At 46.2% G+C, this 23,903-nt stretch overlaps 7 protein-coding genes across 34 annotated transcripts; 3 read left to right on the top strand and 4 right to left on the bottom strand.

The window, feature by feature from the left end:
- Positions 1-627: 627 nt before the first annotated feature.
- LOC6601859 lies at positions 628-7,545 on the bottom strand. 25 transcript variants are annotated; one of them, XM_026993569.1, is made up of 8 exons: positions 7,501-7,545; positions 7,339-7,445; positions 6,667-7,280; positions 5,433-6,610; positions 5,290-5,315; positions 1,522-3,738; positions 978-1,463; positions 628-899 (listed from the first exon to the last, which is right to left on the bottom strand). In XM_026993569.1, exons 1-8 carry the CDS (start codon positions 7,525-7,527, stop codon positions 662-664), a joined length of 4,893 nt encoding a protein of 1,630 aa, XP_026849370.1. In that variant the 5' UTR covers positions 7,528-7,545; the 3' UTR covers positions 628-661. The 25 variants fall into 25 exon arrangements, with proteins under 25 accessions (XP_026849370.1, XP_026849372.1, XP_026849373.1 ...); XM_026993571.1 differs by lacking the exon at positions 5,290-5,315 and adding an exon at positions 5,051-5,081 and having other exon boundaries at positions 1,522-3,733; XM_026993572.1 differs by lacking the exon at positions 5,290-5,315 and adding an exon at positions 4,349-4,379 and having other exon boundaries at positions 1,522-3,733.
- Positions 7,546-8,241: 696 nt separating this feature from the next.
- LOC6601858 (hydroxyacylglutathione hydrolase, mitochondrial) lies at positions 8,242-9,517 on the bottom strand. 3 transcript variants are annotated; one of them, XM_026993528.1, is made up of 2 exons: positions 9,319-9,517; positions 8,242-9,152 (listed from the first exon to the last, which is right to left on the bottom strand). In XM_026993528.1, the coding sequence occupies exons 1-2, from the start codon at positions 9,497-9,499 to the stop codon at positions 8,305-8,307; spliced, it is 1,029 nt and encodes a 342-aa protein (XP_026849329.1). In that variant the 5' UTR covers positions 9,500-9,517; the 3' UTR covers positions 8,242-8,304. The 3 variants fall into 3 exon arrangements, with proteins under 3 accessions (XP_026849329.1, XP_002026907.1, XP_026849330.1); XM_002026871.2 differs by having other exon boundaries at positions 9,430-9,515; XM_026993529.1 differs by having other exon boundaries at positions 8,242-9,147; positions 9,430-9,447.
- A 1,092-nt stretch (positions 9,518-10,609) lies between these two features.
- Positions 10,610-11,649, top strand: LOC6601857. The gene has a single exon (XM_002026870.2). It carries the CDS (start codon positions 10,625-10,627, stop codon positions 11,636-11,638), a length of 1,014 nt encoding a protein of 337 aa, XP_002026906.1. The 5' UTR covers positions 10,610-10,624; the 3' UTR covers positions 11,639-11,649.
- Positions 11,650-14,834: 3,185 nt separating this feature from the next.
- LOC6601856 lies at positions 14,835-15,513 on the bottom strand. The gene is made up of 2 exons (XM_002026869.2): positions 14,984-15,513; positions 14,835-14,908 (listed from the first exon to the last, which is right to left on the bottom strand). Exon 1 carries the CDS (start codon positions 15,470-15,472, stop codon positions 15,026-15,028), a length of 447 nt encoding a protein of 148 aa, XP_002026905.1. The 5' UTR covers positions 15,473-15,513; the 3' UTR covers positions 14,835-14,908; positions 14,984-15,025.
- A 2,026-nt stretch (positions 15,514-17,539) lies between these two features.
- On the top strand, positions 17,540-20,612 carry LOC6601855 (homeobox protein SIX6). Its single transcript, XM_002026868.2, has 4 exons — positions 17,540-17,986; positions 18,738-19,141; positions 19,206-19,723; positions 20,350-20,612. Exons 1-4 carry the CDS (start codon positions 17,827-17,829, stop codon positions 20,453-20,455), a joined length of 1,188 nt encoding a protein of 395 aa, XP_002026904.2. The 5' UTR covers positions 17,540-17,826; the 3' UTR covers positions 20,456-20,612.
- A 73-nt stretch (positions 20,613-20,685) lies between these two features.
- Positions 20,686-21,835, bottom strand: LOC6601837. Of its 2 annotated transcripts, none has more exons than XM_026993532.1 (4): positions 21,792-21,835; positions 21,624-21,727; positions 21,392-21,560; positions 20,686-21,333 (listed from the first exon to the last, which is right to left on the bottom strand). In XM_026993532.1, the coding sequence occupies exons 1-4, from the start codon at positions 21,808-21,810 to the stop codon at positions 20,843-20,845; spliced, it is 783 nt and encodes a 260-aa protein (XP_026849333.1). In that variant the 5' UTR covers positions 21,811-21,835; the 3' UTR covers positions 20,686-20,842. The 2 variants fall into 2 exon arrangements, with proteins under 2 accessions (XP_026849333.1, XP_026849334.1); XM_026993533.1 differs by having other exon boundaries at positions 21,392-21,557.
- A 212-nt stretch (positions 21,836-22,047) lies between these two features.
- On the top strand, positions 22,048-23,684 carry LOC6601836 (trafficking protein particle complex subunit 12). The gene is made up of 4 exons (XM_002026866.2): positions 22,048-22,347; positions 22,404-22,988; positions 23,050-23,225; positions 23,284-23,684. The coding sequence occupies exons 1-4, from the start codon at positions 22,048-22,050 to the stop codon at positions 23,663-23,665; spliced, it is 1,443 nt and encodes a 480-aa protein (XP_002026902.2). The 3' UTR covers positions 23,666-23,684.
- The last annotated feature ends 219 nt before the right edge of the window (positions 23,685-23,903 follow it).

The raw sequence follows: 23,903 nt of genomic DNA, 5'->3' as shown, positions 1-23,903 counted from the left end.
GAACCCCCCTCTATTTAAACAATTTAACGATTTGAGGTAAATGGTACTGATTTTACATCTTTTTGGTAGATCCATGCCATCTTTCCTCTGAACTTAAAAAAACAGCGATATCTTTCACCTGAATTGCGCTAAAATTCGTGAAGTTTCATAAAATTCGTGCGTATATTTAAATAACTGGTCAACAATGGGTTAATCATTCTCTCTCCATGATCAGAAATCATATTCCTCGATTTTGATCTTCGATTTTATATTGCTAGCTAGCTAGGACTTCCGTACCTTTCTCTTATCCGATTGATTGATAAATTTTCTACGTGACTGGCTAATTTGAAGCACTCTTTTTTCTTGGATAGTGTCTAAAATAAAGTTTAAGCAAAGAAGTTCAAAACAGAAAGGTCATTGGTGAACGGCTAACGTTATTATTGACTAGATAGTAGAGCTGTGCGCCTAAGTTTGAAAGGAAATGAGTGACAAGGACATAAATGCAATGCAGTTGAATAAATGATGGGGGGAGCACGATTTGAGTTTCTATGTTCTTTAATATACCTTTAACAATTATGAAATAGATAGCTAAAGATAACAAGCAATAAATTAAAAAATAACAATATATATTAAATTTTTTGTTTTCAAACCATGTTTTTGTTTCTAATACCTTTAAGGTTTATTAAGTTTTGAGATACTGTTCAGGATGATCTAGAAATTCTTCTAAGAAAGCCACTCCCACTGGCAGATACTGAATATTTTCGTTGAAGAAATGTATTCTTGGGTGCAGAATATCTCTGAACGAAATTCCTTCAACATTGGCAACTTCAATTACGAAATCGGTCTTCTCAATTGCCGTACGTGTATCCACCTCAATACGCCTGCGCACAGTCTTTTTTATAACCATTTGATTCCCCTGCCTAATAAGAAGAAGAGCATGTAATTTTAGACACACGGGGGGAAGGAAATCATGGACTGTCCATGTATATTTTATTTACCTCAGAAGACTCGCCTTTGTGGTTGTAAGAACCTTCAACAATTTGTGGAATGTGCGTAGTACGTCCACACAAATTGTATCTGTGCGTTGCAGAAATTGTGCGAATGCCTCCACGCTGCTCCCCTCAATGGAGTCGGTGTGACTCACTGGCATCTTGAGCTGCAGCTGAAAGTCAAGCAGATGCTCAAACGCTGTCCAACTCTGCAGTGGGAAAATGAGTGTGGCCTGCTCCACGTTGAGGGCGCATACCCTTATAGCAGTCTCCAAGTCGTCCACTGTCTCATAGTCAACAATCAGGCGAAATGTGGTAAGCAGTCGATGGGTGAAGATCAATTTGCGCGATATCTTTAGCTGATAGTCAAATATCCAGTTGGGTTGCTGCTCGGTCAACAGGCCAGCCAAGCGATCAAAGAACGTTTCCACTGGTTCAAATCGAACGAGAGCCTGCTGTAAAATGTCCGGCTTATCGGCCAGGTTGCGCTTGAATCTAGGGTGCGGAGCGGGTTAAAATGGATGCCTGTAAAAAGTATTTCAATGGATCTCACCTTTCCATCTTCCTGTTGTATCCCGCCATCACCTCGTTCACGTCCCACTCGCTGAACTCCTCATCGGACGCATCGCTGGAGCTGTCCAGCTCTTTCTCCAGGGCGATCGTCTGCCTCTCCTGCTCTTTCATTTCCCAATACTTGTGCACATCATCCAGGTTGGGCCTCGCTCTTACGCGTCGCAGCATTTCTATTTCCCGCGTCAGATCCCACTGGGGCTGGGAGGGCAGGACAAAGGAGTCGTTGCTAAGCCTTGTCTCATTCAGGGATCTCCTGCAGTTCATGCACTTCCTACAGGATGCGCTGGACCCAGCAGCCACCACTCGAGAGCTCGCTTGCTGCTCCTGGCAGGACTCAGGCTCCGGCTCTGGCTGAGGCTGTTTGGCCAGTGCCGCTGCGCCTTCAACTGGTGCTTCCTCATCTGTGTCCGGTTCATCAGCCAGAGTGGAGACCAAACTGAGCCGAACTTTATCTATATGACTAGTCTCCATTTCATCGACATTGATGGTACCCATTAGGGCAGTCGAAGAGTTCGTGTCACCGGATAGATTGATGAATCTCTTGTTTGTGGGTTCGTAGCTCTTGAACGAACGATCTGTGGAGCTTCCACTATACCTGGGGCAAGTGTCGCGCTTCTCCTCGTCCTCCTTCTCTGTCTTACTCTCAGCCGGCTTCTTCTTCACCTTGCACGGCTGAGCTTGGAAGTAGGCGGACACATCCGAAATAGTGATGGGTCTCTGCTCCAATACGGGGCGTTGCGGCCGCAAGATAAGGTCACAGTTCTTGTCCACCGCTGTCGTCACTTCTTTAATGGAAACACTCATGTCCATCTCCATCTCCTGCTCCGTTTTACTGTCCGCAAGGAGATGGGTATTACGCTTCTTGGCCTCTGGCAGATTAGGCGTGAGGTGGTCCGATAATCGCTTGGCATTTCCACTGTGCCGTATAGGAGTGCCACATCCTGAGGTATCTTCCTCGAAACTCATTTTCATGGACTCACCCATGGAGCGTATTTTCCGCAGCAATACCGACGCCTTCTGAAGCGGACCGCGAGGCGTAGCCGCCTGCTTGCTCTCCTCCTCGAACAGTTCAAATTCATCCATGGAACAAACTGACCCTGATCCGTTTAGTCTCAGCATGGGTGTGATTGGAAGGAGCTCCGGATGAGTTCTTATTGATTGGATGGGACTGTGAAAGTCCACTTCCTCCTCCTGCTCTTCCATAGATTCCGACATGATCAACGTCTGTTGAGCTCGGGAGCCACGACTTGGAGCCACTTTTGTAGACTCCTCGAGAGGTGGTTCTGTCGGGGGCTCCTCCCCCTCTACATCCATGGGAGCGGCCAAGGGCAGAGTTTGGCGGGCTTTAGACGTCCGAAGTGCTGCCTTACTTTCTTCAATGAGTTCCGACAGTGGAAGAGTATTGATGGGCTCAAAGGCCACAGATTTTTCCCTGACTTCCTGAGATATTTTCGGTTCTAAACTATGGTATGCAGTGGAATGATTCTCCTCGATGGCTTCTGCCATAAGCAGGGTTTGCCTAGATTTCGACGAACGATATCTACTGTCCGACACATGATGCGCCTGAACGGGTTCAGCCAAGTGCTTATAATCTTTCTTTTCGGGAAAGTGCTCATAATCTTTTCTTGGGGTGACATCCTCCTCTATTGGCTCCGCCTGCAGAATAGTCTGCCGACCTTTGTATCTATGATTTCCCGTTGGTAGATGCTCCTTAATTGCTTCGGGCAGGTGCTCATAATCTTTCCTTGTGACATCTTCCTCTACTGGCTCCGCCTGAAGAATAGTCTGCCTAGCTTTGTATCTATGATTTGCCATTGGTAGATGCTTCTGAACCGCTTCGGGCAGGTGCTCATAATCTTTCCTTGTGGCCCCAGGGCCAGTGACATCCTCCTCTATTGGCTCCGCCTGAAGAATAGTCTGCCGAGCTTTGTATCTATGATTTGCCATTGGTAGATGCTTCTGAACCGCTTCGGGCAGGTGCTCATAATCTTTCCTTGTGGCTCCAGGGGCAGTGACATCCTCCTCTATTGGCTCCGCCTGAAGAATAGTCTGCCTAGCTTTGTATCTCGCTTCGGGCAGGTGCTCATAATCTTTCCTTGTGGCTCCAGGGGCAGTGACATCCTCCTCTATTGGCTCCGCCTGAAGAATAGTCTGCCTAGCTTTGTATCTTGCTTCGGGCAGGTGCTCATAATCTTTCCTTGTGACATCTTCCTCTACTGGCTCCGCCTGAAGAATAGTCTGCCTAGCTTTGTATCTATGATTTGCCATTGGTAGATGCTTCTGAACCGCTTCGGGCAGGTGCTCATAATCTTTCCTTGTGGCCCCAGGGCCAGTGACATCCTCCTCTATTGGCTCCGCCTGAAGAATAGTCTGCCGAGCTTTGTATCTATGATTTGCCATTGGTAGATGCTTCTGAGCCGCTTCGGGCAGGTGCTCATAATCTTTCCTTGTGGCTTCAGGGGCAGTGACATCCTCCTCTATTGGCTCCGCCTGAAGAATAGTCTGCCTAGCTTTGTATCTATGATTTGCCATTGGTAGATGCTTCTGAACCGCTTCGGGCAGGTGCTCATAATCTTTCCTTGTGGCCCCAGGGCCAGTGACATCCTCCTCTATTGGCTCCGCCTGAAGAATAGTCTGCCGAGCTTTGTATCTATGATTTGCCATTGGTAGATGCTTCTGAACCGCTTCGGGCAGGTGCTCATAATCTTTCCTTGTGGCTCCAGGGGCAGTGACATCCTCCTCTATTGGCTCCGCCTGAAGAATAGTCTGCCTAGCTTTGTATCTCGCTTCGGGCAGGTGCTCATAATCTTTCCTTGTGGCTTCAGGGGCAGTGACATCCTCCTCTATTGGCTCCGCCTGAAGAATAGTCTGCCTAGCTTTGTATCTTGCTTCGGGCAGGTGCTCATAATCTTTCCTTGTGGCCCCAGGGCCAGTGACATCCCCCTCTATTGGCTCCGCCTGAAGAATAGTCTGCCGAGCTTTGTATCTATGATTTGCCATTGGTAGATGCTTCTGAACCGCTTCGGGCAGGTGCTCATAATCTTTCCTTGTGGCTCCAGGGGCAGTGACATCATCCTCTATTGGCTCCGCCTGAAGAATAGTCTGCCTAGCTTTGTATCTCGCTTCGGGCAGGTGCTCATAATCTTTCCTTGTGGCCCCAGGGCCAGTGACATCCTCCTCTATTGGCTCCGCCTGAAGAATAGTCTGCCGAGCTTTGTATCTATGATTTGCCATTGGTAGATGCTTCTGAACCGCTTCGGGCAGGTGCTCATAATCTTTCCTTGTGGCTCCAGGGGCAGTGACATCCTCCTCTATTGGCTCCGCCTGAAGAATAGTCTGCCTAGCTTTGTATCTTGCTTCGGGCAGGTGCTCATAATCTTTCCTTGTGGCCCCAGGGCCAGTGACATCCTCCTCTATTGGCTCCGCCTGAAGAATAGTCTGCCGAGCTTTGTATCTATGATTTGCCATTGGTAGATGCTTCTGAACCGCTTCGGGCAGGTGCTCATAATCTTTCCTTGTGGCTCCAGGGGCAGTGACATCCTTCCCTATTGGCTCCGCCTGAAGAATAGTCTGCCTAGCTTTGTATCTTGCTTCGGGCAGGTGCTCATAATCTTTCCTTGTGGCCCCAGGGCCAGTGACATCCTCCTCTATTGGCTCCGCCTGAAGAATAGTCTGCCGAGCTTTGTATCTATGATTTCCCGTTGGTAGATGCTTCTGAACCGCTTCGGGCAGGTGCTCATAGTCTTTCCTTGTGGCCCCAGGGCCAGTGACATCCTCCTCTATTGGCTTCGCCTGAAGAATAGTCTGCCTAGCTTTATATCTATGATTTCCCGTTGGTAGATGCTCCTTAATTGCTTCGGGCAGGTGCTCATAATCTTTCCTTGTGACATCCTCCTCTATTGGCTCCGCCTGAAGAATAGTCTGCCGAGCTTTGTATCTATGATTTGCCATTGGTAGATGCTCCTGAACGGCTTCAGCCAGGTGCTTACTATCTTTCCTTATGGCCACAGTGGTTGCAGCATTCCGAGGGAGGGCTTCGTCTTCCTCAAACGGTTTCGCCAAGTGGAGAGTTTGACGGGTCTTAGATTTCTCCTTTTCCTTGGGAGGAGCACTTGCCTTGAGATGCAGCTCCTTGAGGGGACTTATAATATCCTCTTCCATGCTTTCCTCCATGAGCAAAGTCTCTCTACGTTTCGATTTGGCGCCTTTGTGCATGACGTTAACCTCTGATTGGGTGACTATGGCTTTCTCCTCGACAATGTCTTGGTCCATGGACTCGTTCAGGTTCAAGGTACGTCTGGCAGAGGAGGAGGAGGAGCGCCCTGGAGGGATGGCGGTAGCAGCTTGTTCCACCTGAAACACATCCTGCTCCATTTTCGCAGGCAGATGAATGGTCTGTCTGGGCTTGGAGTGCTTCGATGCTGCCTCCTGCATGGTGGATGGAGGGAAGTTCTGGCTGCAGCTGCTGCTCCTGTTGGGCAGACCCACATCGAGCTCCAAGCTCTCATATGTTGTCTCTCTCCTCGTGAAGATCTTGGAACTATTCCGGGATTGGGTCTCATCACCCAATTTGGCATGTGCCAGGAAGTTCGTGTTGTCTAGCATCACCTCATCCGCCTGCGAGAGTCGATACTTGCGCTTGTCATCCGGTATCTTCAGCTTTTCCCTCGGCAATGGCACTACCCTTGCCACTGGCGTTGCTTGTGCCAAGGGGGACATAGTCATATTCACACTGAAATTTAAAGGGCCACGCGGCTTAATGCTCCTTATGTTGATGTCCTTATGTTGCTGGTCCTGATCAATATCCTCATCCAGTCCATGCCAGAACTTCTTCTGTTTGGCCCTGGGATCGGTGGTCGGGGTCCTGGGGCCGTTCGCAAATACCTTAATCTTTCCCGCTTCCAGGTCATCGTTCAGCTGACGAAAGTTCAGCTTCTTGCTGATGTTATTCCCAGAAATCATGTCGAATGGAATGAGAGCAGACTCGTCTCCCAGATAGTTGATGGTGCTATTGTTGGAGTCTGTATCGGAGGAACCATTCGACGGCATTCGGTCTCTGGCACTGAAATCTGTGAGGGAGAAAGTTTACTATGAACAGTTCAAATGAAGAGAGGAAACAACAAACCATTAATGTCACAGTCAAAGGATATATCTCCCTGCCTCTGGCTGTCCTTTCGGCACTCTTCCACCTCCTTAAACGATTTCTGTACAGGATTATCATTATCCTTTTCTACTGGAACGGGGACAGAAGCAGCAACTGGATCGACGAATCCCAGTGGCGTGATGTCCATTAAGGAATCACTCACAAATGTCGTTGGTTGTCCTTTCATATGTTCCTTTTTAAGCGTGGACAAATCCAACGAGCAGTCGTCCCCAACTTTGGATGTGATCTGCATCAGATCTATGGTCTTGTCCGTAATTCGATGGCTGTACAGCGTGTCCTTTAGCTTTTCCCGTCCAATCGAGGAGAGAGAGAAGCTCTCGGCAAATAGTGACTCGCGGGGCACCGAACAATTGGGGCGATTACGATTCGTTTCGCATGGGAACATGGGCACATCGATGCTCGTCCTCAGATTCAACGTCATGTCAATATGCACATTCTCCTTGTCCGCTGTCGGCGCTTGCCGGCTAGGGCCGGTTTTTGGTGCCTGCTCTTTGCTGTTGTCTTCGCCATTGGTGCAATCCGATAATTCGTAGGAGTTTTCCCAATAGTGAGGCTCCTCTGTATTCACGAACACCCTGTGAAGCAGAACAGTATTGTTTCAGTAAATTATACGAATTAAGAGCATGCACTCACCTCACGGACTTCTTGCCACTAAAGCTGATACGACGCTTTAGCATGGAATTCTGCATTGTAGATGTCGCTGTCTGATCGTCTTCTTTGGTTGGCGGTTGCCGCCGCAGCTTCAAATGTTTTGATAAATATTCGACTACATACTAAGAGTTCAACAAAACTCACCGAACTTCTCCGATTTTTTTTATCCATTTCTGTGGCAAAAGCAATGCAATTTTTAAATCTCATTGGGACATGACTACCGCCATTTTTGTTTGAATGCGAATTGGATGTCAAAATGACATTTGCAAATCGATATGTGTATCGATTTCACAGGGAACAGCTGTGTGTTTGCGATGATCCCGGTTTATTCAAAATGGAATTCAAATTAAATAAACTATTACGTTTATTGGCTTTTTTGGATACCGCTTTGATTTATTATAACTGATATGCATATATATAGATTTTTAGATATAAACATAAAAAAGGCCTGTGCCTGTGGAGACGAGTACCACTGCCAGTCTGCTGTTCGTCGAACTTTTCTGGTAGATCTACGCTGCTCGCCTTTGACTCATTCCGCTGAGTCCCAATTAGAACGCTGGCCGACATCTTGTCCACTTTTTTCCCATTTAGGTGTATAGTGGCTTTTCCAGTTTGTATTCTCTGTATCCTCTGTATTCCAATGGCGAAAGCTAGTGCCTCCTTTCACATGCAACAGGCGCGAGACGGATGCTCTCTTTCGCTCTCTCCGAAGACTGCTTCTCATCTCATACTTGCAATAATGTACACGTATAGCACAATAGCTAGAAGATAAGTGTATTAAAAATACATAAGATTCAGTTTAAACGTAACACCCGCTGCTCCTCAGCATGCTCTGCTCTGCCTAGCATCAGCTGTATCTTGCAGGTGCGTGCTCCCGGAAAAATGTATATTGTGCAGTACCATTTTATTCAAAAAAAAAATCCAATAATCACATTTCAAATTTATCAATTAGGCTTTGAAGTTATCTTTCTCCTTGCGCAACTTTCCCATGGTTACGATGGGATCGGTTGCTCCTCCGGCATGCTTCTGGACAGATGCTTCGTGGACACGCATAAACGGATTCCAGATCTTCTCCTCGCCTATGGTGGAGGGGACTGTGGGATCCTGAGACGCACGTCGAAGCTTAGCCCACTCTATGCGTTGCTGTATACTCTCATTATCGGGCTCCACGTGGCGGGCAAAGCTCATGTTCTGCAATGTGTATTCATGGCCACAAAAGACCTTGGTGGTGTCCGGCAGAGCCGATAGCTTAGTGCACAGGGCGTCGTACATCTCCTCGGGGGTTCCCTCGAAGAAGCGGCCACATCCGCCCTGGAATAGAGTGTCGCCAGTGAACACAGCTCCCTCGCCTTTTCCATCGCCAGCGGTCACATGATAGCAAATGTGGCCGGTAGTGTGACATGGAGTGGAGAGGCAGCGTACGTTCAAACTGCCAATGGTAAAGCTGTCATCTTGGCGAACCATTTTGTTCAGTGCGCCGATTCTATCGTCTCCGCCATAAACCTCCAACTCCTTCTCCCACAACTTGACGAGCTTCTCATTGCCACCGGCATGGTCCCAGTGATGATGGGTGGTCAGCACCTTACTGAGAGTCACATTCGCCTCTTGGACGGTCTTGATGACCAGTTCGGGGTCCACAGGATCCACCACAGCTGCCTCGCGCGTCTTATTGTCCACAATCAAGTACATGTAATTGTCCTGCAGAGCCGGCAGGATTTTCACCTGCATGCTCTCCAGCTTGACGTCCTCCAATGTGCTATGCATGCCTCTAAGACCAACTTTACGCAGTTTCTGAACTGAAACAAGACGGAGAATGGGTTATAGCACATGGCATGGCGGGGATAGAGGAAACAGAGGTGCAACAAGCAAACAAAACAAAAACTAAACACAGTGACTATGGCAAAAAAGCTTAGGGCCCAGAGATTAGATTAAACATTAAATGTACGAGTATGTATAGATTACGGTTGACGGGACTTTGACAGACGGGAGGAACAGCCAGAAATCGTCTTCGTATTGATCCAGCACCAGATGGAATCGCAATCCGGAGTTGCAATCGCAATTTGTTGGACGAACCTCGGAAATAGGCGGCAGTCAATTGGGTTTCTATATTGGTAGCCACGCTGCGCCAAGCCGATGAAAACATTTAAACGGTTCTAAATTTAGCTAAGGCTAATGCTTGGTGAGATTAATAAATAAAAGGCACCCCTTAATGGTATTTACTATGTGAATTTTTTCTGGAAAAGTTCCGGTATGTTAAATATATAAGTTTCACAATGTGACCGCGGATTTATCCACTTAACCCACTTAACCCCCTCAATTGAAACAGGTGAAAAACTTTAGTTAAACCGCGGAATTGATAATAATTACTCTTGTAGGTCCATCCTATCCTTTTTCGTTACTTAACCAAAAGACGACGATATTCTTCACCTGAACTGCGCTACTATTCTTCAAGATTAATAATTTTCGTGGAGTTTATTATGAAACCCATTGGTCAATGGGTTAATCGTTTTCTGTCCATGATCGGAGAGCATATTCCTCGATTTTGATTTTCGGTTTAATATTAGAGCTGAGCTGAGCTTCAGAGTTTCAGTTCTCAGACACATAACTGTATCCGATTGATTAATTTATTTCATAATATCAATTGTGTATAAAATAAGGGTTCAACAAAGAAGGTCAAAGCATAAAGGTCATCCCACAACGACAAAGAGAGCAAATCCTACCCGGGTATTTATACCATGAATTGGAGAGTAAAGCTGCGCGCCAAAGTGAAATTGCTTGAAAGGATATAAATAAAATCTACTGGAAATTAAATACAATGGAAGCACAAGGGCAAAAATTTAAAAAACCTGCGTGAAGTTTCTATAAGCTATAAAATGGTAAAAATACCATTGAATACCGATATACACAAAGATACTCCATTTCGACTTCAAAATATACCAAAAAGAATATAATGCCGTAAACGGTCACACTGGATTGGATATTCCCGCGATTATAATTATCGATGGGTAGTATTTATTTGCTGTTAGTGGCCAATTTCGGCAGTTACATACCTGTATTTTTTAGTTTGAACATATCAAGTTTAGAGCCGAGATCCGAATTTGTTGATTGTTGTTTTGAAATAATTCTCCTATTCTCCGGCACAGAACTAAAAATCATTTCATATTGACAGAGTCGTCACCCTCTCTTTTGAATTCCTGCCAGACGATAACAATATCGAAATCGATTTGTCAGTTAGTTTTGAATGGTTGTCAGCAGCTTGAATAGCAAAATGTCCGAATCGACCGACTTAGAGTGCGCCAACTCAAAATCCATGTTGATTGGAGTCCATCACGTGGGTGTGACAGCCAAAATAAAGTCTCCACTCAAGAAGGTCCGCCCCCGCATGGAAATGTCCAGCGAATCTGACATTTTCCAAAATGTCAAGATCAAGACCCAATACAACGCGTTCAAAAATGATCAACTGACAGAGACCACAGTTTCGGACCACAGCTCCCCGTCCGCTTTGTACAAGATGCGGGCCGAACCAGAGAAATTGTTGCTGGGCACCGGGAAGGAAAAGCCGGAGCGCATTGAGTTCGAGCGCTATTCGAAGAGGCGCCCCCGCGTCTTTGTTCCCCTTCGTGGTCGTGCCAGAGTCCCCCAGAGGGCAAAGTTGAACAAAGCATCCCAGGCGCATCCCATGAATACAGGCCTTGTCAACCGCCTGATGTACTCCTTGGACAACATGTGCAAGTGTCAGCCGCAGCACTCGCACAGCATTATCGACGATCTGCCCGAGCCGAACTGGAACAAGAAGGAGGAGTCGCGTCACACCTGCATCGGTATCTATCCGTTCGAGCACGGCTGTGCAGATTACCTGACCACCACGGACACCCATCCCAGGATCAATGCCATTGTCCTGGCCGACCGGGCCACCACCTACGCCACCCACTTCTGGGCGGAGCTGTTCGGACTCCTCCACATCGTCGTGGCCTTTGTGGTGGCCTTCATTCTGCAGGGCTACCGATTCGTTCTCTACTCCCTGGTCAACACCCTCATTGTGGGCCTGTTGCACTTGACCTCCGACTACCTGCTGAAGCCCGTGCTGACCACGCTCTTCAATGGTTTCCTGCAGCCGCCTTTGATCTTTGTGTACAACATCCTCTGCTCCATGCGTGACATTACGGAGCCTTTGGGTGACGGCCTCGGACATTTCCTGAAGCCACTGGCCACTGTATGCGGGAGCATTCGACTGATCGATGTCAACAACCGCCTTGCCCGACGATTATCCAAAGATGTTTGATTTTTCCACGTTTCCATGTTCTTATGTTAAATTGTATTTTAAATTCCATTAAATTGTGTTCCGTTTTTCGTTTCATTCCCTGTGCGTGTGTGTTTCATTGCCAGACGTTTCAGGGGTAGGTGGGCGGAGCCTGGCCTGGCGCAGCAACCAACCCCCGTAAAGGACTTTGGGGTACATGTACATATCCTTCTCATTCCCGCCCTTCCCATCTCCCTCTACAGGATTACACACAAAATTACGCACATTCCGAACGTGGATCGGATTACATTGTTTTTCTTGTTTTCTTGTTCCACAGCACCGTAGCTGTGGCCATAGCGACAGCCAGCACCGCCTCACCCTCTCCCTCACCCCCCTCCGCGGCGGTCCATTGTGGGACTTAAGGGTGTTTGTGCGGAGACGAGGCGAGGCGAGGCTCAATTACGGCGAATGAAACATTTATGATTTATTTGCTCATTTTGTGGTCGGTCCACCAGGACGACGGGGGGAAGCATATGTCTAAAATAAAATCATAAAAAAAACGTATACTAATTGTGTCCCACGAGAGTTTTATTTGGGTTTATGATTTTAAAACTCTATTCGGTGGTCAATCAAAGGCAGGCTTCAACCAGAACCAGTTAGGGATCTGCAGGCCATGGATCTATGGCATTTCAAAGTAGCATCTGTGTACCCGAAATATGAATGATTCTATCTCTTGATTATCCCTTTCCATTCGCCCATTCACCCATACACCCATTTCCCATTTTCACTGTGCCATTTTCCAAAGAATTTTGCCTTGTCTGCACTCAAAATAGAATCAATATAACTGATCTACAAAAACGATGGCTATCAAGGCGTTCGGTTACCTTTTTCCAGTTAAGTTTCACTTTTCCACGGAATCGGAATCTTATTCAGGAAGTAAGCAAACCAACAAATTATCATATTCAAATCTGGAAAAGAAATATCAGAAATGGAATCAACGGTATCAATGGAATGGAAAAGCTCAGGTATAAGGCGCAAATATGTAGCTGGAGGAGGAAAACCTAAGAAAAGACTGTGTGTTTATTTGATTTATAGTTGCTTTGCGGAAAGAAGAGACCCGCACGGCACGAAGTTTTCATTAATGAGAATAATGAGGTGGCTAGTTGCCGTCAAAGGATCATCTTACACATGCACATGCACCCCCACCCGATCCGATACGATCCCATGCCATCCCATCCCAGCCCATGGCACCCCTTTTGGTTTTCCGAATGGGGGAAACGAAACGGGGCACTCTGCCTCTACCTCTGCCCCCAATTAGCTGTGGAAATTTGTTTGTATCTCGACATATGTTTGAAATTAATGAGCCTCCTGCAGCATTGATTGATTTGTCTTATTTTCTTCGTGGCTGATCAGTGCAAACCGATGATTATTAATTGGAGTGTCACAATAACTCTATAAATACATAATATCGTTTTTCAGTAATGCCCACAACCAATGTCCAATCCAACAATCGAAACACAAGGTGCGAAAATCATTTACCCTCTTCAGACGCAATATAGAAACCTCTAGGGTCTGAGGGCTCCGACGACCCGCCTACCCGCCTACCCGCCTACCAGTCACCAGTACAGACTCGCGTATTATACCTCGGTTTACCCATTATTGTGTGATCGACAGACGGATAAGGGCATCCGTGCAGACTGTATTCATGAATGGGAGCAGACGGGGACGTGGTCGGGGTCGGGCTCGGGGTCGGGGCCGGGGACTGGGAAAGGAACAACGTGACGACAAGGTGACAACATCCCGGGACACTTTACAAAACGTTTTGTTCGGAATTTCAAGATTACAGCTGTTAAGCTGTTTTCTGGGCTGCTGCTCTATTTTCCATTCTATTCTCTGGCTGTCTGGTCTGTGAACTGGAATTGTAGGATTAACCGGGCAGGTTCTTCGCAACAATCCTAATACCATGACGTTTGCTAAATATCAGTGGGTTCTCTTCTCTTCTGTTCTGTCTGTCTGTCTGGATCTTTGCGAGAAGTTAAGCAATTTGTGGCCAGTCGTCTATGTCTATGGGCACAATAGTAGAACACAATGGGAAAACGATGGGTTGGCCAGCCGCAAATGGTTATGCAAGAAGTTATGAGTAAATATACAAATTTGAGAGGAACTTTAGGGATTTTCGCATGGGAAATTGAGTAATAGTTGAAGATTATAGCCCAAGTGTTTCGAGACTTCCAGGTACTTGCGATTGGGTCATTGCATACAATGGAATGCTGAGTGATGCAATAAGTTGGAACTGTCCTGAAATAAGAGACGAACATTAGGTATTGAGCATGGAAGTAGCCAAAGGATGTATGGATTAAGATAAGTACTGCCAGAATGAAGTGGCAGGAAAGGATGCCTCATTTTCAATGCAAGGAAGTAAATCAAAATAAGGAATTTATGTAGACACAAATTAAATAGTATAATCACGATTTCGTGCAAGCAAAATAGCTTTAAAGTTCTGTCTTATTTTGATATTAAAGTTGTATAATACTTCTCTGGTTTCTGGTACACCAGGACCGTCTAGAATCAGTCCAAAAAAACTTCTTACTTCCTGCTTTGCTTGGCGGCAACTGCAATGAAAGTGTGATATTTTCCTCTTGACTAAATATACATCTCTTCTCTTAATAAAACTTCCCATCCTTAGTTAATCGCAGAAAAATTTTTGGTGTGATTTCTATGCACAACTTGATCAAGGGCAACACGTTGAGATGGCCCTTACCTCACGATTCCTATTAGATCCACTAGAAACTACATATGTATATACCTTTATGCCTTCCGCTTTGTAGCTCGAATTAATCTCTGCATGAACGGCTTAGGGTCTTAGGCTCTATATAATATCAACTACTAATTCCTTCCTCTTCTAAAATATCTAGCATACCTTACTCGTAGTAAGGTCTTATGATGTATATAATATCAACTACTAATTCTTTCCTCTTTTAAAATAGCTAGCATACCTTTCTCGTAGTAAGCATTAGTATTTCCAATTTAGAATGCATGCTTAGCTCTTTCAGTTAGGTTAGCTTCTATATATTTCTATATTTCAGTTTGGTTCGCGTCACTCGCCATGCGGCAGCGCCCGTCGGTCTCCTGCCTTTCTGCCTGGCATGGGCCACTTGATGGTGCAGTCATTGCCGTTTATTGCCTGTTTGTAGGGTGGCGGATCTATGAGTTTCTACAGGTAAGTACACACGAATAATTATAATTGAACTTTAGCATATGTATTTCACTTCTATTCGGAACAACTACAAGTATGCAAAGCTTGATGGCCACCTGAAAACCAAGGAAATTATGGCTGTTAGCTGTACAATTGCTACAATGGACACTTATAAACCTGTATGTACATACCATAGCAAACAATTTCTGGAGGTTTGTACGGCGACAGTTCCTCTACCATTGTTCAGGCATGGGACGACCGCAGATGCGACAGTTGCTGGCAGCATCGATGGTGGCAGTGGTAGCACTACGACTACGACGTCGGACCGGAACCTCTGAGAGAGTAACAGGTGCTGTGTGCTCGAAGCCGCTGTCCACGTAGCCGCGCTCCACGAGCGCCAGCAGCTTCATGGCGGTGGCCACTCGACGGCGCATCTTCTGTTTTCTCCGCAACATTTCTGCCTCGTCGGGCAGGCAGAATGGCGAATCCGAGTTCTTCTTCAAATTATCCTCCGCCGATGCCAGATTGACTGCTGCATTCAGAGCGGATGTCACTTTAATCATTTCCGACTCCTTCAGATCCCCCAGACTGCGAAGACGTACTGGGTTGGGTTTTTTGACACGGCGTGCGGCAACAGAGCTGCGGGGCTTACTCCTGGGGACTTTGCGTTCTATTGCCATTGTTCGTAAGTAATTTTGAAAATTTTCTAGATTTTCTTTCACAAATATTTATCCTACTTTCTATAATTTCGTTTTGGGAATGAATGAATCAGTATCAAATTCAAATCATCGAATATTTCGATGTAATTTTTAATGCATGCTTGGTTTATTTCGAATTTTCCTCGAATATTCATGTACATGCGGCAGCGCCCCTCGGTCGGCTGGGCAGGAGGAAAGCTGCGCGTCTGCGTGGGACCCGGGCTTAATTTATGAAATTAATGAAAATCCTTTTATATACCTTTTCGACGACCTTGTGTATCGATGGATAGAACAGCCATGCCAGTGTATGCGCAGTTCTTCGTTCCATGTGAATCTTATCGTATCCACGACTATTCTCTTATCTTTGTCCGCGATTTCGGAGTGCATTTAAATTGTTTCAAGTCCATTTATTTGTTGCGAGACAATTTGCATGCATGCGCTTGCAGTATTTGGGAAGCAGACACCAAACACACTCGAAGGAAAAAATCTGCTTGGCTCAGCCAAACACGATAGTGTGGGAACGAACCGAAAGACGCATTTCCATTCAGGCCAAAGCCCAGAGCCCAAAGGGAGTCCAGAACGAAACAAAGCGCAAATAATAATTGTAATGCAAAAAGCTTTGGGTGGATTCCGGCCGACAGCTCTGCCGTCGCGACGGCCCGTAAGTCCTGACACGTGATTTTAATAATGGAATTAGCCGGGATGCGATTACAATTCACAATCCTTTTCCTGCGGTCAATTAGAGGGCACACCTCGCCCACCCCATCGCAGGGGGGTGTTGCCAGGCAGCAACAAAAGCTCAAATATCGAAATTAGTAATCTGTAATCGGTATCGACACCTGCAGTAATCTCTGTCCCCCCTCTCCCCCGTCCGGCGAATCGATGATCACGCAATGTGAAAAATGTGAAAAGGCCAGGGCTCAGAGCATCCCCTTCTCCCCCCCGGCCTGCCTGTGACAAATCTGTGCTCTGGGACCAGGGACCTGAGACCTGAGACCTGAGACCTGGGACTGCGTTGCGTCGAGTGTGACGAAATTGTCAACCCTCCTAATTTGATGCCTAATGAATTCCCTTCAACAGCAACAACTGGAAAAGTGCTCCTGTTTCTGTATGGCTTTGTGCGTCTGTGTGTCTCTGTGTTTTGTGTTCCTGGGGGCAACGGCAACGGCAACGGCAACGGCAGCGCAATTGTTTAGCCTTTTTGTGGATGGATTGTCACCTTTGTGTCCATGTCAGTTTTATTTCATTTTACTTTATCGCACCATTTCGTGTTGCATGCAGCAGTGGAGGAGAGGAGGAATTTTGTAATTGAAATTTGATCCCATTAGATGAGCAGCCAAAGGCAGAGGCAGAGCCTCATCGAGCATCGAGCAGCAAGCAGCAAGTAGCGAGCATTCTTTTCCCAATCCCAGCCTCCGCCTGGGAATCAAATTGCATTGAGTCTGGGTCTGGGACCGAGACAGAGACGGAGACAGAGACAGAGACCGAGACTCGACTTTATATACTCCACTCGTGGATATATCTTGCATTTTATATGCAAAAAATACGGCAAAACACAGCCAGAAACTCGGTGCAAAAATTAAGCAATGTCATAGAAATTTGATGTAAATTCCAAGAAACTGCACACGGGCATTCATTAGATACCCTATACCATATGCCATGTACATACATACATACGTATCTACACCCCCCTACCCGTAAACACGATTCTAATGAGGTCATGATGTTTGTTTCTTAATGAAATTCAATGTTTTTCGCCGTTAGATAACACACACACGCAGAGAAACAGTTTGGCAAACGACAAAATGGCTGCCCGGAGGTTACGCCCTCTTACGCCGAGGATAACGGCACAGGCAATCCACCCCTAAATTGGCCTGCTCAACAACCAGTCAGCGCTCTGCAGCCCCGAACTCGAACCCGAACCCGAACCGAACGGCAATGGAACGGAGCACACAGCCGCCTGCCTGCCTGCCTGCCTGCCCTGCCCTGGCCAGGCCTGGGATTCCCCATGCACGGCTTCTTCCGCTTGCATTTCATTTGATTTTGAACAGCGAACGCGTCAAGACGGTCAGGAGAGAACGGATCTCCCCAACGAAATCCCAAAGTTCTTTGCACAAGCAAAAAATAAAAGAGTGTACAGAAAATCAATAGAAAATTGATACAAATGCAAAGTGATTTTTTTTTTAAAGTTTAAAGTATTTAAATACCAAATATTACAAAATTATGAATTAAGGAAAATCAATCAAGTGCTTTAATTGATAGCCCGAAAAACCCCATAGTCACCCCAAAAGTGAAAAGTTATCATACGCAAACCAAATTAATAGAAAACTAGCGTAATGTTCGAGAAAAATATGGATACAAACAATCTGTCAGCGTCCATAAGCGGGGACCTGGACTCGACCAGTTCCGGCGGCACTTCATCGGACCATTCGGCGGCGCAACAGGATAATCTCAGCTCTCCCATGGCCTACGGATCGCTCTTCCTGCCAAATCCCGGTTAGTTATACAATGTCCAGTCCTATCAGATCAGTGCGGAAAACCAGAGACGGCCAATATCGTATTACCCCTATGTAGACAGAGGCGTCAATGAGGCGCTGCATAAACAATTAAAGCCTGGACTACTCAATTTGCTGAATATTACAAAAGTTTTGAGGACTGCATGTAGTGCACAAGTGGGTTTTATAGAACAGAAGATGACGTTGGTATATGCACTCCAATAATGATACCATTAATATGGGCATATGGGTGGGCTCCAATTTGTTTTTAGTTTTTCAAATCATTTCCTTGTCTACAAGTTTTTGTTCTTTGCTGGCTGTAGGCTCTAGGCTGTAGGCCATCCAGAATTCGTTGATTCATAGCCCGTTTTTGTGGCCTAAACCAATGTACCATCAAATGCATTATGTATTACATATCTGTATATGTATGCATGCACATATACACATACATATTTCTTTGGCATATATGCACTTACATTTATGTACACATATCGGATTTATTTATTTGCTTGATGTCTCTTTCTGGTCTCGATATGATATACAGTCCCCGTCTCCGTCACCGTCCGAAGGTGTCGAAAGACAACGATCGTTTTGGTCGGCTATTTGATGATTAGTCACATCCAAATGTGTGGGGCTGTGGGGTGGGCTGGGGTGTGGGGGGGTTACCGACCAGCCCACCGAAATGGCACGTGAGAACGAACGACAAAAGAGCTAATTTCTCCGCATGATTTCGCTTACCCCCTCCCGACCAGGCTATCGCGGCAACCTCTCGTGCAAGACCGTCTTGCAGTTGGATAAGTTTGGGCCGTACGAGGCCGCGGAGAAGGATCATCTGCTGGAGCGCCGCTTTCAGGATATTACCAACGATTATGACAAGTCCCCACCGCCCACGGCCTCGACCACGCCCACACATTACCCCACTCTGAACAGCATTATGTTCGAGAATGGCGTCAGTGGCGGCCCTCTGGGCGATCTCAATGGCAATACGAAGACGGACTCCCTGTGCGCCGGTCTCCAGAGAGGTGGTGCCGGCGGTCTTGGTGGCAATCCGGTCACCGGGGGACACCTCATATCGAATCTAACGGCTGGCCACAACATGTCCGCCGTGGGCAACTTCCCCATCGATGCCAAAATGCTGCAGTTCTCCACAGACCAGGTGAGGACTTGAACGTTTCTATGAGGAGGCTTTCGGGTAATCATCATTTTGTACCCATCCCCAGATCCAATGCATGTGTGAGGCCCTGCAGCAGAAGGGCGACATCGAGAAGCTAACCACCTTCCTGTGCAGCCTGCCGCCCAGCGAATTCTTCAAGACGAACGAGAGTGTGCTGCGGGCCCGCGCCATGGTCGCCTACAATCTGGGACAATTCCACGAACTCTACAACCTACTGGAGACGCACTGCTTCTCCATCAAATACCATGTGGATCTGCAGAATCTCTGGTTCAAGGCCCACTACAAAGAGGCCGAAAAGGTACGCGGTCGTCCCCTGGGAGCGGTGGACAAGTATCGCCTGAGAAAGAAATACCCCCTGCCCAAGACAATATGGGATGGCGAGGAGACTGTCTATTGCTTCAAGGAGAAGTCGAGGAATGCCCTAAAGGATTGCTATCTGACCAATCGCTATCCCACGCCCGATGAGAAGAAAACGCTGGCCAAGAAGACGGGCCTAACGCTCACCCAGGTCTCCAATTGGTTCAAGAACCGCCGGCAACGGGACCGTACGCCCCAGCAACGATCGTAAGTTGATATGGAATTAGTTCTATTTGAATCTGTAGCATTTCTGCCCTGTCATAGGGTACATACATGGAACCTTTCCTTTCCTTTCCCTTCCATTCCATTCCAATCCATTTCCACATAACTCGTAAAACAATTCATTCAACACTTGAGTATGTTCCACCCAGAAGAAATGGGAAAACTGGGAACAAAATATAATCAATTGTTTTGGAAATTGGCATTAAAAATCGTTTGTACTCGTAAGTGACCGTAAAACACTTGCGCGTCCAGTTCTGTACTCCGGACCGAAAATGCCACTTGAGCGTGTTTTATGTCCAATTTTGCCCTTAGCTTAGCTCAGCTCCTTCCATGGGTCCATGGGTCCATGGGTCCATGGCCCGTCCTGTGCATATTTATAGAGGCTAGGGGACGGGACGTGACCCTAACGCAGCGCATGCGTGTAGCATGTGCCGCACCGCTCCGTCGACTCCCCGCTGGCTGATCGCCTTCTCCCTGGGCGTCAAATTGCAGCTCTCACTCTCGCACTTCTCTTCACCAGCAAGTGGACTAAATGTGTTTCCCTTTTTTATTTGTGTGTGCTTGTATGTGCGTACCAACTATATATTCCCTTTCCTTTTCGTTCTTTGCAGTGATATTATGTCGGTGCTGCCAGTGGGCCAGTTGGATGGGAATGGCTTCCCGCGCATGTTCAACGCCCCCAGCTATTATCCCGAGACGATTTTCAATGGGCAATAAACTTTGAACCATTCGGAGGGGGCTCGTTCCATTGTTTTGTAAATACGGCGTTTTTATGTTTAAAAAAAACCAAAAGCAAATGAAAAACTGGTCATCAAATGGCATCATAATCTGTAGCTTTAGAATAATCTTTTTTTTTGCTCTATATATTGTACAATAAAACCTAATAAGTAAAATGAATGAATTGTACGAGTATAATTGCAATAGATTAATAAATCCGAATTCCAGAATAGTTTATAAATATGTTTTTTATTTATTTATTTTAAGCGTACATAGTGGAACGATAGAGGCAGTAAGTATTGCGTGTATTGCCACAAAGCTAGTCTTATATTTACACATGCCTGCCCTAGTAATACTTATAGCAGGTGGGGGAGGTCTGATTTGGGTCTATTTATCCTTATATTTCATTTTGATTTCATACAGCGCGATTCTTTCCTCCTGCTCCAGTTCGAGCTTTCTCAGCTCAACGGCTGTTTCCAATTTCTTCTCCTCAAACTTCATTCTTCTCAGCTCCTTCTCCTTGAGCCAGTGGAATTTCTCCACCTCCAACTGCAGAATGGCTTCCTTAAAGTTCAGCTCATCGATCTTCTTGGCAGCAGGGCAACCATGGTCCATGGTCTTTTCCTCGATTCTACTTTGGTGGTTCTGTAGCTCAGTCTCGTATAAGGAATCAGAGCAGTCAATGGGATCCACTGATGATTCGGTTTCGGATCTCAGATACTCCTCATTAAGGGAGTCGTCGTTGCTGAATATCGATGCGCGCGGATGGTTGAAGTCGGTGTTCCACGCGCTATTGCTCATGGAAGATTCAAAATTGAAATCGGCGCCAAACATGTCAACCAGCTGATCATAGTGCGGGCACAATTGCAGCAAGGTCTCTGCAAACATTTGCAAATTGTTATCACAAAAAGCATTTTTGGTAAGTAATCAGTTTACCTCTAACTCTGTCGGGATCATCAATCTCTGCTCCTTTCGTCTTCATCCAGGTATTGGCCTTCTGTAGAGTACCCTTTAGATATCTCAGCTTGCATTTAAATGTGTTCCAAGAGCCGCTTATCTTGGTTTCCTCTATCAGTTTCGTGTAGTACTTTCTTGCCGTGGGCTTCTATGAAATGATTGTTGTCGTTTTCAAAAGCTCAAGTCTGAATCGGTTGAGGATAATGGTTACCTCGATATTGCCGTGCCTAGAGATGTATGTTAGCATAGATTTTATTTCCTCATCATTCCATTTCTTTATGGTTGTAACTTTCCGATGCCATTTAAGTGGTTTTGCTGCGAATATACATACAAAATATTTAATCCTGATTAATCTTAGGTGTTCTGCGTATACACTAACTGGTTTTGTTTGAAGGCATGTTCTGGGAAAGATTTTATTTTGATTGTTTGTTTGTTTTTTGGTTGTTTTTTTGTTGAAATTAGAGGTGTCAAGCCATCGAGGGCACTATCGATAGTATCCATGTCATGGTTTTGCTACTATCATGATACTATCGATATTGTTTTGGCCATATTCTAATAGTAGGCTGTTTTTCCTGGTATTATTTCTCGAAATACCAGAAACATACCAGCATATTAGTATAGGAAACGCGAAAGAAATGTCAAGTAAATCTAATCTTAGCGAATACTTTGCTAATGATCCACCTAGTTTTTTTGATGAGCTGACGAATAAACCCAAGTCCAAGGAGATACCAGCAGAAAGTATTGTCAGTGGCACCAGCAACAATATGTTGTCAAACACATTCACAGGTTTCTTTCAACCTCCCGAATTTGTGGAAACACCTGAGCTAGAGGAGCCCATCAAAGTTACCGACGAGGTCCGTAATTTGTGGGAGCTGCCCCGAGAAAATGACCACAGTAAATTGATTATGCCTGGCATACACCTACAACACGATCTGGTCGGTGAGATACAGAATCTTGTTAGAGCTTTCCACCTTATTACCACCTATTTCAGCCCGATCCCATCAGTGTGGCAGTGACCCAGCACCTTGGAGAAGCTGAATTGGCAAACCGGAAGATCCTGGGCGTGGACGATGTCACCCAAGACGAGCGGGGCCTGAGGAACCTAATCCATGCAGGCTGCCTCCGCACGGCAGTCAATTTAACTGGCCGACTTTTGACGGTCTATGGTCAGGGCTATGGACGTGCTGGACAGCCAGCCAAGCATTCCCCTCACTCGCTGCAGCTGTGGTTCACTCGCCTGGCGCTGCTGGCCAAGCTGGGCGAATTCGAGCTGCTGCAGACCGAAGCGGAACCCTTTGGACAGCTCACAGCCCCGGATGTGTTCTACGATTTCTATCCCGAGATGTACAATGGAAAAAGTGGATCCATAGCGTGCTTCTCGTTCCGCCTGCTACTCGCCGAGCTGCCCATTTACATGGGAAAGCCCCACGTAGCCCTGGACAGGCTGTCGGAACTGCATGTGACCAGCAATGAGATCAAGCAGCATTATATACAGATGCAGAACAAGACGGCCGAGCAATTCTGGCAAAAGCGGTGCGAAAGGGTCTTGCATTCCATTATAAACTGTGGCCTGATGGTAAGTCCCAAGGGCTTACATGGAACATACATTTATAATTTAATGAAACCCACACGTGTAGATGAAGAAATTCAGTATGATTGATGATATAATGGATGGAACCCTGTTGAAACGCTCGAACCTAAGCAAGGACGACCAGCGATCTCTGTACTCGGCCTGGGGTCGCATCTATTTGCAAATCGGAGATATCTTTGGGGCGGAGCAAAAGTTTGCCGTCTCCCGGCGACTGCGAGAAATGTAAGCTTTGAATATTTCATAGATGGATAAATGTATTCTGATTATATTCCTTTTACAGGAACTCTGCGCCTGATCTAAGGGACCTTATGGACAAGGGCCTTATAGCAGTGGCCAAAAACGATTTTCCCGAAGCGTACCTCATATTTCAAAAGGCTTTGCACTTGGATTCTGGCAATACGTTGATTCTGAACAACATGGGAGTGTGCCTGCTGTACGCTGGGAAGCTCAAGGATGCCATTAATCTGTATGAGCATGCCATTAACCAGAATCCCCAGAGATCCCTGAACGAGAGCCTGCTGGTTAATCTGTCGACTTTGTACGAGCTGGAGTCCAACAACTCGAAGGCGAAAAAGTTCAACTTGCTGCGGTTGATCAACAGATACAAGCCAGATCTCAATATTAGCATAGAAATTTGCCTTAAATTGCAGACGATCAACTAAATATAGAGTAACTTATTTATTTTTGTTACACACATTCCAACACCCTTAGAATAAAATTTCACAAGATATCTTGTGTTGTTCAGTATTATTCAAGTCCATCCTTGGTTTGTGCAATCGATATGTAAAAAATACCACGCAATCGATACCATCGCGGACCTATCGCTGCGTAGGCCATCTCAAATCGACTTCCCAGTATCGGTCGCCTGAAAAAGAATTTGAGAAGAATTTATTTATAAAT

The sequence above is a fragment of the Drosophila persimilis genome, unplaced genomic scaffold, assembly GCF_003286085.1.
Source record: "Drosophila persimilis strain 14011-0111.01,24,50 unplaced genomic scaffold, DperRS2 tig00000856-arrow-arrow-pilon, whole genome shotgun sequence".
Classification (NCBI taxonomy): Eukaryota; Metazoa; Arthropoda; class Insecta; order Diptera; family Drosophilidae; genus Drosophila; species Drosophila persimilis.
This window is presented reverse-complemented; position numbering and strand designations above follow the sequence as displayed.